Source organism: Pundamilia nyererei, unplaced genomic scaffold, assembly GCF_000239375.1.
Source record: "Pundamilia nyererei isolate P.nyererei 1_Seehausen unplaced genomic scaffold, PunNye1.0 scaffold00014, whole genome shotgun sequence".
NCBI classification, from domain to species: Eukaryota; Metazoa; Chordata; class Actinopteri; order Cichliformes; family Cichlidae; genus Pundamilia; species Pundamilia nyererei.
In genome coordinates, this window is record NW_005187415.1 from 269,225 (window position 1) to 281,938 (window position 12,714).

Sequence of the window (12,714 nt, forward strand, 5' to 3'; positions counted from 1 at the left end):
TGAAGGACCCCCCGAGTCACCACTGACAGTGTCTGTGTTTAGCCATGGCATGTAAAGGGATTTGCTGTATCTGAGGTGTGTTAAGTGTATATATTGTGGAGATTGGCAGGCTCTGGCACAGGGCTGAGTCTCGCCCCCCCCTCGCAGGAGCGATCGGTGACATTCTCTCGGTGTGTATTCGTGGGCACGTATTTTAGTTGAGCAGCTGTTTCCAGCTCTTCCTACTGCCACATTGTCCATGCCTTGATCCACGACGACGCGCCAAGCATCAAATATTGTTTTTCACACATACACCTTGCACAGCCCGAGACATGTCAGGCTGTGGCGCAGAAAGAAGGGGGAGAGAGAGTTTCTTCTGTCGGGCAACGGAGAAGGAGGGAGAGAAGAAGACGGAAGGAATAGGAGAAGGAAGAAAAAAAAGAAGAACATGAACAGCGGCATCTGTGCTGGCTGTAGGAAAAAAATAGCATTTGGCAAGAGTTAAGTGTTTTTAAACCAACCTCCCCTCACAGATGAGCTTAAGAAGACAAAAGTTGTTTAATTCGGTTCCATTGCAGAGGCAGTAAAAGGATAAAGAGAGTGGGGCGCAATTTTTACTTTGTTCCAGTCATTTGGAAGAGAATTGACATCTGCAAACTAAAGGCAGAACCGCCCACACTGCCAGCCTGCCACATCCAGTGCATATAAATACATATATGCAGACACTCACACATTTACACACCTACAGGCTATGTGGTGCACTCACAGTGTCACACATATATGCACAAAAAAAACCTGCTCGCACAGACATGCACAGAGAGGAGGGCATGAACATTTACAGTAGCCAGAATTTCTGTTTGCACTCATGAATAAATGCATGCTGATGAGAAAAAGTTTTCGCCACCTGCGTTACTCCGGGATCGGCTGACTGACACCCATTTACAGCGGAGAATCTGCCTTGTGTCGTGTCTCTTTTTTGATCCCTCTGTCTTGGACTTTGCCGTACAAATCGCCAGCGAGGCGTGTGGATTATATGCCGGGAGGCTGATCGGGAGGTGGGGGGAGAAACATAAGCCATTTAAGTTGCCTTCGGGATAAGGCTGTCTGTCAGAGTTCACACATAAATAATGTCACAGGCCATAATGTACCAGGTCTTTGAAGAAGCCATGGCTCCCTGCTAATTCCCTTTGATTGGGGAAATGACCTTCATTGTTGGACGCAGCGAGATGACATCTCTCTGGCAGCTTTTCGGCAGAGTAAAGAGATCCGACAACCCCTCACCCCCACTCCTCTCCAACTCCATCTCTCCTCCGACCCCACCCCCCCCCCCCCCCCCCCACATCTCCCTCTGCATATTCTTGTTCTGTTTGTTTTGTTTGCGCGACATCTTTCTCGAAAGAAAGAGTGCGGCTGTTTTAAGTAGGCGCTGGATTAGATAAATGGGATGTGACAGGTGTGACCGCTGCCTTCAAGATGCCTGCTTTCCTCTTTGCTCTCTCTCTCTCCATGCATCTCTCTGTCAACTCGCACGCTCTCGTTCGCTCTCATTTCCTCTAATAACGCTGCTTCTCTCTTTTTTTTTTCTGGGGATTTCGCTCAGTCTTTCTTTCTTGCTTTCTTTGACTTTTACACTCTTACGCTCTATCTCTCCCTCCGTCTCGTTACATTTGCACGTCGTGCCGGCGCTGATGCAACTCCTAATCACAAATCCGCTCATTTTTGAAGTCTGACTTTCCCTAATCTGAAGAACAGCGAGAGGGTGAGGGAACAAAGAGAGGCACGAGCAACCAACTCGGTCAGGTGGTCAGAGGAGAAGAGCAAAGTCTTTCAGGGCTTTTAAAATCACAAGACACTTGTGACACAAGGCTGTTAGCGGCCTCAGCAGCGACTGACTGAAACCTCATTACCCCGTCATATACAGTATACACAAACGTTCCAACCTTATCATTGCTGTCACAATCTGTCCCTCTGTTACAATGCATGTGCAAGAACGCCAAGGAGAGGATGGGTGAATTATTGAGTGCGCTGACTTATTCAGAGTGTGGAAACACACAGAGCCCAACACAGAGAGTCAGCGAAGTGTCAAAAATGCCAAGTGATAATGGTCTGCTGTACCTCTCATACAATGTTTGGCTTCCGACAACAAAAGCATCATCGATATGGAAAGCCTCTGCCTGGCTTTATGTTCTTAAAAGGACAAGAAAAAGTAATTTGAGACTTTGTTTTGAGTTTTTTCTCTTCTTAAAGAATGCTTTTTTTAAATTAAAGACACAGATCAGTCTGTCTAGACTCTAAATGACTTCACTGTGGACTGTGATCTTAGTATTAAGTTCCACTTCCACCGGCAGCCTGCGAGTTAATGATTAGAAAACCATCTCCACCTTAATGCTCTGTAATGTCATTATTAAAGGTGGAATGTATCACTGCCTCGCCATGCCCGTCCATCTCTGTGTCTCTCCCAGATGCACACCCACACAAAGACAAACACAGGTACGGTGTATGTGTGCCGCTGTCACAGGTGGCGTGCCCCATACTGTAGTGAGATTAGCCAAAGATTAACCCCGTGGACCATTGACCCCACGAAGAGCTGAGCTGACAGACTGCGTGGCTGATTGACTGACTCATTTGTTTTTGTAATTAAACAGCAACACGCACAGTTTACCACACCTGAGTGCGAGTTCAAGAAGGAGCGCACTTCTGTGCATGTAGAGCATATATACCCTCATGAATCCATCTGTGCATGTGACAAAGAGATAACAGCGTTCCCTCTCGAAGCTGACGGCATCCTCACTCTCAGTGTCACCGCTAATTGGGCTGAGCCGGCGTTAAGTCTATAACGCCGCCTGTAGAAACAAACACAGGTTTTATGGGGTCACAGATTAAGATGCTAAGAGTTACTTAGCACTCGGCTACTGTCCTGAGGCTTGTTGTTCATGTTTGAGCTTTCGTTTTGAAAGGGAACAATAACGTCCGTACTCAGACTCGCTTATTTAAATGTAAATAAGTGCGTTCGAGCTGTCGGTGGTCAAAAATATGGCAGTGAAAGTTGATACAGATTTCTAAATATAATAAGAAAACAACAAGAAAAACATTGTTTAGTGGAAAGAGGTAAACTTGTTCTTCTGCAAAGTCCACTTTTCCAAATATTTTTTTTCAGCCACAGTCATTACTTCCAAGCATCGTTAAACGAAACGTGTTGGCAATAGAAGAGAGCTTTACTGTAAGCTGTATACGTTATAATTAGTTGCTGACATGCTGATTGTCTTTTCTCCTACAATGATGTTTTTTGCCCTTTCAGTTCTTTATGAGTTTAGGGGAATGATTTGACCTCACAACAGAGCCGTTTTTGGAGTTTTTTTTATCTCTGAATTTGACGGAGTTGCATCCACAGCATTAATTTTTGAAAATCTTAGGACAAAAGTAAACCAGCGCTGAAAGTTGGGCTTGGAATTTGTAGCATTGGACATCCCTCAAAGGAAGCCATTGAACGCTTTGTAATGAAGAGTTAGCGTGACACTTAAAGAGTGTGCAGTCTTTTACTGTTTCATGTGCTCGTTCTGTCAAGTACCTCCAAGTCAGTCAAATGCAGATTCCAGAGGATCTGAGAGAGAGAGAAGTAGTATGCCCTAACTTGAGATAACTGGACAGGGATGAAAGTTGTTGCTTTGGGGTATAAGAACAGGAGATGTAGAAAACAGGAGCAAGAGTAGGGAAGAAAGATGGAGATAATGAATGGGTTTATGCCAGCTCCTCCCTCGTTTCCTCTTAATTTTCTTTCTCTACAGTTTGTTTGTGTCTTTAAAATCGCTTTTTTGAAGCTAAGAATTGATTAATCCCTATCCCCTTCTTCTTCTTTCCTCTCTCCAGGAGCAGGATGGCACTAAGGGGAGCTCCCTGAGTCCTTACCCTCAGCACAATGCTACCTCACCAGGCAAAGAAGAAGGTGGAGGCGGGGGGCGCCTCTGCAGTGACGGGGGCTCGGCCGCGGGCACCCTGGGCACCCCCGAGAGACGCAAGGGCAGCCTGGCAGACGTGGTGGACACACTGAAACAACGCAAGATGGAGGAGCTGATCAAAAACGAGCCAGAAGGTCAGTGATGAAAGGAAACGCTTGCTACAGCCAGATGTGTGATCTGCAGGTCCCCACCATCTCCCTGGCTCTGCGCCCGACTTTTATTACACTCTGTTGTCGTTTCCCTCTTCTTCATCATCTTCTTTCTTTCTTTCTTTCTGTCTTATTTTCTTTCTCTCTCTCACTCTTTCCCTCTGTTCTGAACCCACACACATTCAGATGAGAGGCCAGCCTTTGTTTTTTTTCCAGCATACAGACAGACAGCATTGGCTGCTTGGGCCTATTGTCCACCGTGCCTTGCATATTTATCACAACCTGACAAATAAGATGCGAGCGTGGATGCACGTGCTTGTGTGTGTAGTGTGCACTGGAGTGAGTGTGAAAGGCCTCCAAACATACTTTAGTAGATTAACAAATCACCAAATGTTTCCCTGCTTTAATTTGAAGCAGTTACTTAAAAATTCTCTCAGCTCAGTGATCATCTTATCACCTTTCTTAGTAATTTTGTAACATGTTCTGTTGGATACAGATTCCAAACATTGTTTTTCTGCAGGGCCTCCATAGTTAAGCTCGATTAGCCCCCACATTTGACTCTCAAATTTATCCTCAGGCTAAACAGTTGGAGTCTAGAGAAGATAAAGTTAGCCCACTAATGTCCACTGCTCCCACAAATGGGGGCTTAAGTCACCATGAAATGCATTTAAGAGATAATGTGACAACAGGTGTCCATCCCCTTTAGGAAGATGTGCTAATATAAATAACAGGTTACTGTATTGGTGGGGATGCTTCACAGAGAAGTCAGTGTCAACTTTAAAGGATATACTGCACCCCTAAGAAATGCAGCTTAGAGCCTGCAACATGTTGGGGTCGTACCAAAACCTGTTGTGCAGGAAAGTCCTATCTAATTAACCCGAATAGATCCTGATTGAGACGAATTGATTAAGAGTCAGTTTCCATCAAAAACAAAAACAGTTTGTCAGAGTTGGACATGATGTTGGTATGATGTCACCTGTTGGTCTCTGGACTGAAGGTTTTGCATTGTGGCTTCCAGTATGCTTGTTGTTTTTGGAGCCGAAAGTGATATTTAGGCGAGAGTGAAGCGTTAAGTTATCAGCTAAGTGTAGTCAAGTTTGTGAGCAAGCTGCTTCCATAAGCAAAACGGACGCAAAGCCTTAAAAAATCCAAACAGGTGGGTTTTAAAAGAAATGCACCCTTCATATAGGTGTTACAATTAGGGGGAACGATCCGTGGATGCAGTTTATGTAGTGTTTTATCATCTATTGGGGATGGACGAGCTTTTGGACACAGCCTGAAGTGGTCGCTGGAGAACAGCTTTCAAGTCTGCAACACGTTAATATTTGTACATCTCTGACCAAGCAGCCTCAAGCTCACATAACCGCATACCCAAAAGGTGAAAAAACAGCTCGGTGGTGCAGTGTGGATTTGCCTTTAAAGTGTAGGTGCATTATGTGTTTGTATTCTGCCAGTACATCAACAGGCTTTCATTTCAAGCTGCGATGCACTAACCTTATTTTCCAGGCTTTTCTGCCGAGTTTTCAAAAGGCCGAGACTGTTGGTCAGCTCTCGCTGTCTGGTTGTTTTTATTCCAGTCGATAGAGAGGCCTGTTGTGGCACATTTTAAGGGGAAAAAAAAACAGAAAGAGAGAAAAACTGAACTGTTTGTTGAGCAGAGCTGTAATTGAGGTGTGTTTTGGGTTGTTCGCTGCTTCACTGGACCTCGTGAACTGGCTGCACAGGAAAAAAAACAACAATAATGGATCTTTATGAGTCAGCCAGCGGAGAGTGAGAGAAGGGGAAGGAAGAGACAGAAGGTGAAGGTAGGGAAAGTGAAGAAGAGAAAGACCAGTGTCTTCACAGACTCCATTAGCACAGTGCCACAGCGGAGCAGCATCCAAACCGACCTGGAGCATTAGCTTCTCTATGTTTAAATGAGACGCGCTAACAAAAGGCCCCAGCGCCTCAAGACCCAGCACGCACACACAAACCCAGGCTAAAGAAAAAAGAAAAGAGAGCAAAGGAAGAAAAAGGAGGCTGAGAAAAGATGAAGAGAGGCAGAGGGAAATGGAGGAAGTGGGGGGGGGACGATGAGGGGCAGTATTGAACGTGAGATAGAAATCCCTTTTCTGTGTTCTGTGCCCGGCTAGCTATTGTTTGGCTGTGTGGCTCACAAAGGCCATTAGCAGCAAACAGCAGGTTGGGATGAAAATTTAATGAAGGCTTTAATCATTATGAAAGGCCTGGAATATTACTGCTCTCTCTCTCTCTTTCACACACACATACACAAAGCCTCCAGCTGGATCAATGAGACACACATACACATTCATAGTGTACGAACATTGACACCAGGAGGGATGTGAACGAGGGGCCAGGGACACAAAATGGGTCAGAAAACGATAAACATCTTGAAACAGAAAGAGGGGCTTGACTTATCGAAGGCAGGCCCTGAGCTCTTTAGACATCACACACACACACAGACACACAGACAGTCACGCTCGCTAAGAATGCCTTAAGTTTGAAAGATTTAGTTTTGTGTCTGTGGCTAGTGCTGCTCTACTTAGGCTAGATGAATGGAGATAGTAGATACTAGGTCAGTGTGAGTGCTGTTAAAGCCTTTGGGAGCACATATACTTGCGCATGTGCATTTGCATATGTATTTGTGGCAGAAAGTGTGTGTGTTTGCTGTGGGAAGGATTGCATTTGGTTGCATACATGTAAGGTGTGTGTGTTGGCCTCTAATAAATGACTAGCCATGTTGTCCCCCATGGCCTGGCCCAACCATGCTCCACCGCTCTCCTGCTCTCTACATTCATCTCCTGTCTTAATCCACGGCCACCTGCTACCCGCGAGATACTCACACACACACGCGCACACTCTCTCAAACACACTGCTCCAAAACATGTGCAAAGACACACACACACAGACACACAGCGTTCTGTCTTTAATAAATTCTTCAGCAGTGACAAGGCGAAGATAAAAATGCCATGACAAAGCGTGCGTGCATGTGCGTGCATGTGCGTTCCTGTGCGTTCAACTCGATGCGAGAGGCCGTCAGGCAAGCGGCTCGTGCTGGAGCGTGCGCGTTGTGCCATTACATGGAATTATGAGTGCAGAGCATGGCAGGAGGCTCGGGGTCAAGAGGAGACGCGGTGCAGAAACCCAAGAGAGATGGCTGCACGAGCACACGCATGCACACCTGGACAGCTACCTCGGAGTCATCATTTAACCTTTTGTGACCCATATGCCACAGAGCAACCCCCAGTGATAACCTATTAGCCCAGTCAGACAGACAGACATACAGACAGACAGAAGTTATAAGCTGCAAAAAGAAAAATGAGGGGAATTAAAAGGAGGAGTAACATCACTAAATGGGGCACAGATGTTCCTCTCGGCCCCTGGAGTGGTGCCTCCACTGCCCTGGACTTTCACCAGACACTCAGCCTCCTCTCCTCTCCTTTTCTCTCCTCTCTTCTCCTCTCCTCGTCTCACTACATGGCGGCATGGACTGTAAGTGGCTCGCACATTAAGTGCCAGCTGAGCTCCATCTCTGGACCCGTCTGTTGACCCTCTGCTACCCAGCTACAGCTACCAGTCACTGGGGCTTCATAGCCTTTGGGATTGTTGTTTTTTTTTTTATGTTTTTTTTTCTTTTTTAGCTTCAGCTGTTACAGGGATAAACAAAGCTTCCCAGCCTGAAGTCGCTCAGAAAATCTGCTGTGTGTGTTTTTTTTGGTAGATACAACTTTCGACTTTGTATTTAGCTTACATTCTGTTGCAAAAACTGAGACCCAGTTACTCAGAAAGGTCAAAAATCTTGTTGCAAATAGTTTAATGTGGACAGTATTTACTTTTTACAGTCTATGAACAGTAAACGAATCAAAGAGCACAGGTGAGGGAGACACCATTAATGCTTACATCCTGTCACACCATCTCAATGTTTCGCTAGGTGTAGTTTTCTAGAATGAAAATGGTCCCGACACGAATGTGATTACACTATAACAAGGCTCAAAGCTGTTCTTTGAGCAACCACCTCGTTATATTACCTATATCATTAAAATGTATTATTATTATTTCAAGAAAGAAACATTGTAGCTTACTTTTATAGGTACTTTTTTTTTCCCTTGGTGCTTTGGGCACCTCAGGGCAAGTCCTGTTTCATTCCATTACATTTAAGAGAAAGCAGATGTCTCCAAAACTGGGCAACTCACACCACAGCAGTTTACATGGATAAATAGCACCACAGGCCAGAGGAAAGCTATGTGAATTAAATTCTGGGGTGAGCTGTCCGTTCAACTTAACAACATTTAGGCATTTTAGCATTTGAAGATTTGAGGAAAAACAAGAAACAGCCTTGAAATATCTTTTTTAAAGGTATTTGCTTTTTATTCAGACCAAAGTCTGCAGCAAACTGGATTCTTAGTGTGACACTTCCTTTCCTTCATACAACTTGGGAAAGAGTTTTGTACTAGTTTGAAAGTAAACGTTAACATTTGCATAAAAGAAAAAATGTACCTGAGTCTACTGCCATCGATATGAATGAGAGTTCAAGCAATAATACTGTCATGTATTTGATGTATGTGTCTCTCCTGTCAGAGTCTTTGTCGGGGTCAGTAAATGGCAACGCTGTCGTTTCAGCGAGCCAGCGTGCATGTTTGAGGTCAGAGCCTCGCCACTCTTCTTTATCACCTAATTTTGTACATACGTGCACAGAAACAAGAGACGCACTCGTCACCACACACTTGTAACCTCGCACGCCGGTCTGCAGCCCTGCAACCTTAAGGTCAACCAAAACGGTATTTTACTGCTGAGCGTACTCGCCGCCCCGAGCTCCTCGAAGGCACAGGTTTCCATACTGAAAATGCCAACTCAGTGACAGATGTCATGCAGCACACAGTCACCGACACATGCTCGCACATGTACGCGCAGCACTTCATCTATTTTCGAGACATGGAGGGGTACCAGGGGCTTGCTTTTAGAGAGCACTGAGGCATTTTATAGGACAGCACTTAGGCGAGGCCATTGTGCCACACAGGCGCACAGTGGCCGGAGCTCCCTCACGCCTGCGTACACTCCAATGGGTGACAATGGGAAGGGCGGATACATTCTTCCTAAGAAGAAGGAGAGAGAGAATGAAAGGAAGGGGGGAAAAAAGGAGGCAGAGAAGCGGAGGGATCGAGGCAGTTTCTTGTTCATCCGTCCATCAGTCGCGTCACCTCCCCTCTACCCCCTCCTCATCCTCACTTTGCCTAATCCTACTTCTTCTCTGCTATCTGGGGGGTTACGTCAAACACGCTCGCACACATGCATACACTACAAACATCAACAATGGCATGTACGGCCCTTGCAAGTCACCACACAGACCTCTTCATTTTTTTATTTATTTTTTTTTAAGCAGAGATCCCTGAGGGGAATTTGCAGACTGCAACACACATATATGGATCTAAACACACACAGCAGCAGGTTCACACCCCTAGCGTGGGAGCGGGTTGAACGTCTTTATGTGATTTCCACCCTTTGTTGGTAATTAGTCAGTTGTATAAATTAACATGAAGTGCAGCAGGACTCTCGCAGCCATTGTTTGCCGCGATTATTCTTGTCGCACTGGGAAAAAGAAAGCAAGTGAAACCAAACCGAGGGGGGACGTTGAAAGAGATCTTTTTGCTTTTGTCAACTCGCTAAAAATGAAGGGATGAAGCAAGAAAAGGCGTGATTTTTCTCATTCGCCAATCAAAGCGCTCCAAATGTACGGACAGCATTTGCCGAAGAAAAGTTGACACCATGCTTGTGAGACTGCTGCTACCTTGAACCCTTTCCTAAGGAGATGTGGACTCGTGTTTTGTGTTTTATGCTTCACCACCTATTCGGTGACCTGGTGGAAAAAGAAAAAAGCCCTCAGTAGTAAAAACTTCAAACATTCTTTGCTTAGAAAGATCTCCACATTAAAAAAAAAAAAGAAGAAGAAGAAAGAAACAACGACCTTTTGCTGAAATAAAACTCACTTTGAAGCAGGAAAAAGTGGACGCCTCATGTTGCTTATCCAAGAAAACCAAACCTTTTTATTTATCGTTCTCTCCACTTATCCGAGTCTCATTGTGCTAGTTAACTTCGCTGGGTTTGTTATAGAAAGGGGAAAAAATCATCATGGACATGGCTCACAATTCAAATCGAGTCAATTTGGCATTTCTTTTTCTTTTCCTTTTTTTTCGTTCTTTCTTCTTTCTCCTTTTGTGGCATGAGAAACAGGCAACGTCATGGGGCGAACCTGAGGCCTATTGTGGGGATGGCCATTGTTGGCTTGATGAAAGGCGCATTCAAGTCACTTTTCTCATTGAATTGTTTTGCGTCCGCTTTTCAGCGTTGCATTCTCTCTCCAGCGTTGCACGAGACAATCGCTGAGGATGAAACTCTTTTTCTGCCATTCTTCCGTGTCCAGATGAGCAATATTAAGTAGATGAATAGTGTGTGTGTGTTTGTGTTTTTGAGGGGAAAAGCAGTGCCCCAGCTTTTGTCCAATACATGAGCATAAAAGCGCTTACACAGAGGAGAGAGGGTCCTGTGGTTTTTCTTAAGGTGTGTGTGTGCGCCTGTGTGTATTATTGCCCCCCCGGCGTGGCATTAAGTTAAGGACAAAGGCTCGAGCTTCATGAATCAGCCGGGGCTTCCATAGCTTAGCTGCTGTGACCTAGTCACAGTTTGACTGTCCTAGAGTACAGTGTGTGTGTTTGTGTGTGTTTGTTGATATCAGATGAGTTGGGCAAGAGGTGTGCGTTTCTTCACGGTGAGATTGTAATTGTGCATGTGTGCTACATGTTTGGGCTTCTGTGCACGTGTATTTGTGTGAGTCTCCCATAAAGGCCTAACTCCCAAATATTAGACAGGCCCCAGTGTTTTGGCACTCACCCATTAATTTCCATTCAGCATCATGTCCCATGACCAAATCAGCGGAATCCATGATTTATCTATTCAGCTTTCTCATAAACTCTCTTCATTTGCACACCCACTTGTTGTTTTTCTTCCTTTTTCTCTCATTTTCCTTTTGGTCTTTTCTCCCATTCCCATGGAGAGTCAGAGGAATGTTTTTATGCTGCAAAATGGCTGCAAGATTAATGAGTTTTGTGCAGAGTGCGCTGACTTTCATTTGTCCCTCAATTACTTTATCAAAAGGATATGAAATGCGGCAGAAAATCTCCAAACTTTTCACCGAGGCACTTAAGCAACAAGAACACTCTGAGAAACACTGTGGTGCAATTGCTGTTTGGAGTTCAACCAGTTTTTCAAAGGGGCCAAATAACTGTGCCCTCCAACATTTTTACTTTGTGAGAAAAATTGTCAAGTTAGCCAACAACTTCAACAATCTTCCATTAAGTAGTTTAGTGACATACCAGCAGTTACTTTGTGAGTAGGTGGATGTTGCATTTTGGAAAGAAATGCTCGAGTTTTTCTCTTCTTTTTTTTTTCATCTTGACTCTTTGCCACAACAAAATATAAAAAGGTATCACTTAGCTGCAAGGTTTCCACAAACTTCTCTTAATGTGTACATTTTGTAGTGCGTGCACAGGAAGGCACTGAGCTGACTTTAAATAGGTGGAAATTGCTCACAAGTTATGCTTTTGAGAACTTGAGTAACATATATGCTGTAGTGTATGAGCTGCCTGTTTTATATTTTGTATTTCTCGGTTAATTACAGGTCTGTCATTTCCTTACTGGGCACAACAATGTGCTTAATGTGCTCTGGTGCTGATAAAAACCTCATAATTCATTGACTATATCATTGTGTTACACTAGTAACCTTTTGCATGTTCAGTTAATCTGTCTTATAAAGTTCCACCAAAACATAATTTTACTTGTAGTGTAATTGATATACAGCCTGAAGACCAGAAAGCTTTAAAATCAAAACTATAAAGGCCAATGTATAATTTTCTGTAGGATATAAAACATATATTTTAAACAGAAGCAAGTATCCTCTGTGATTAGCTTATTAGCAGACTTTCTGTACTCTTTATTCCATACATTAACCAAATCTCTTGCTGTACATTGTGGTAACGTATACAGTATGTGTGTAAGGGACTGCACTCCGGTTTCCCCTGTATAATCCATGTAGGCTTGTTGAAAAGTAGCACAATCTGCTCAGTGCAATTTTACATCTCAGCTCTAACACAGATGTGAAAGCGTCAGAGCTGTAGTCCGCTCTCGCCCATGTCAGCAGCGTCCAGAGCAGGATTTAAAGCCTGACATGGACGTAAAGGGGCTTTAACAACCTGATTGGAGGCGTGGGATTGATGTCACCACATAGCTCTAGTTATATTCTCTGCACACACATACTTTCAAGTCTGCATACACATGCATGATAAATGCACCAAGCTGTTTGACCTGACCAAGGAGTCACAGCTTCCCATGATGCATCAGGGATAGCGAATGGCCACACGCCAGCTATCCACGTAGTCACCACCCACGAGCCAGCCCCGCCGTTTCTGCTCCGTCCTATATCACAGATATTAAGGTGGTGTTCTTCAGCACGCAGAGAGTAACAAATCTGTCTTGTAGTGTGTCAGGAAGCCAGTCCTAGTCTGGTCCAGCAGCCAGTCAGTGTGTCAGTCTTTGAAACCACAAGGTCTTTATTAATTAACCCCGGGCTGGCTGCTCAA

General features: G+C 44.5%; 1 protein-coding gene across 10 annotated transcripts in view; it reads left to right on the forward strand.

The window, feature by feature from the left end:
- sox5 (SRY-box transcription factor 5) overlaps positions 1-12,714 on the forward strand; it is a 142,843-nt gene that overhangs the window by 70,837 nt on the left and 59,292 nt on the right. For all 10 annotated transcript variants that reach the window (XM_013908830.1, XM_013908833.1, XM_013908831.1 and 7 more), the window contains one exon: positions 3,847-4,069. In XM_013908830.1, the coding sequence (XP_013764284.1) occupies positions 3,847-4,069 (223 nt within the window). The remainder of the gene's footprint in view (positions 1-3,846; positions 4,070-12,714) is intronic.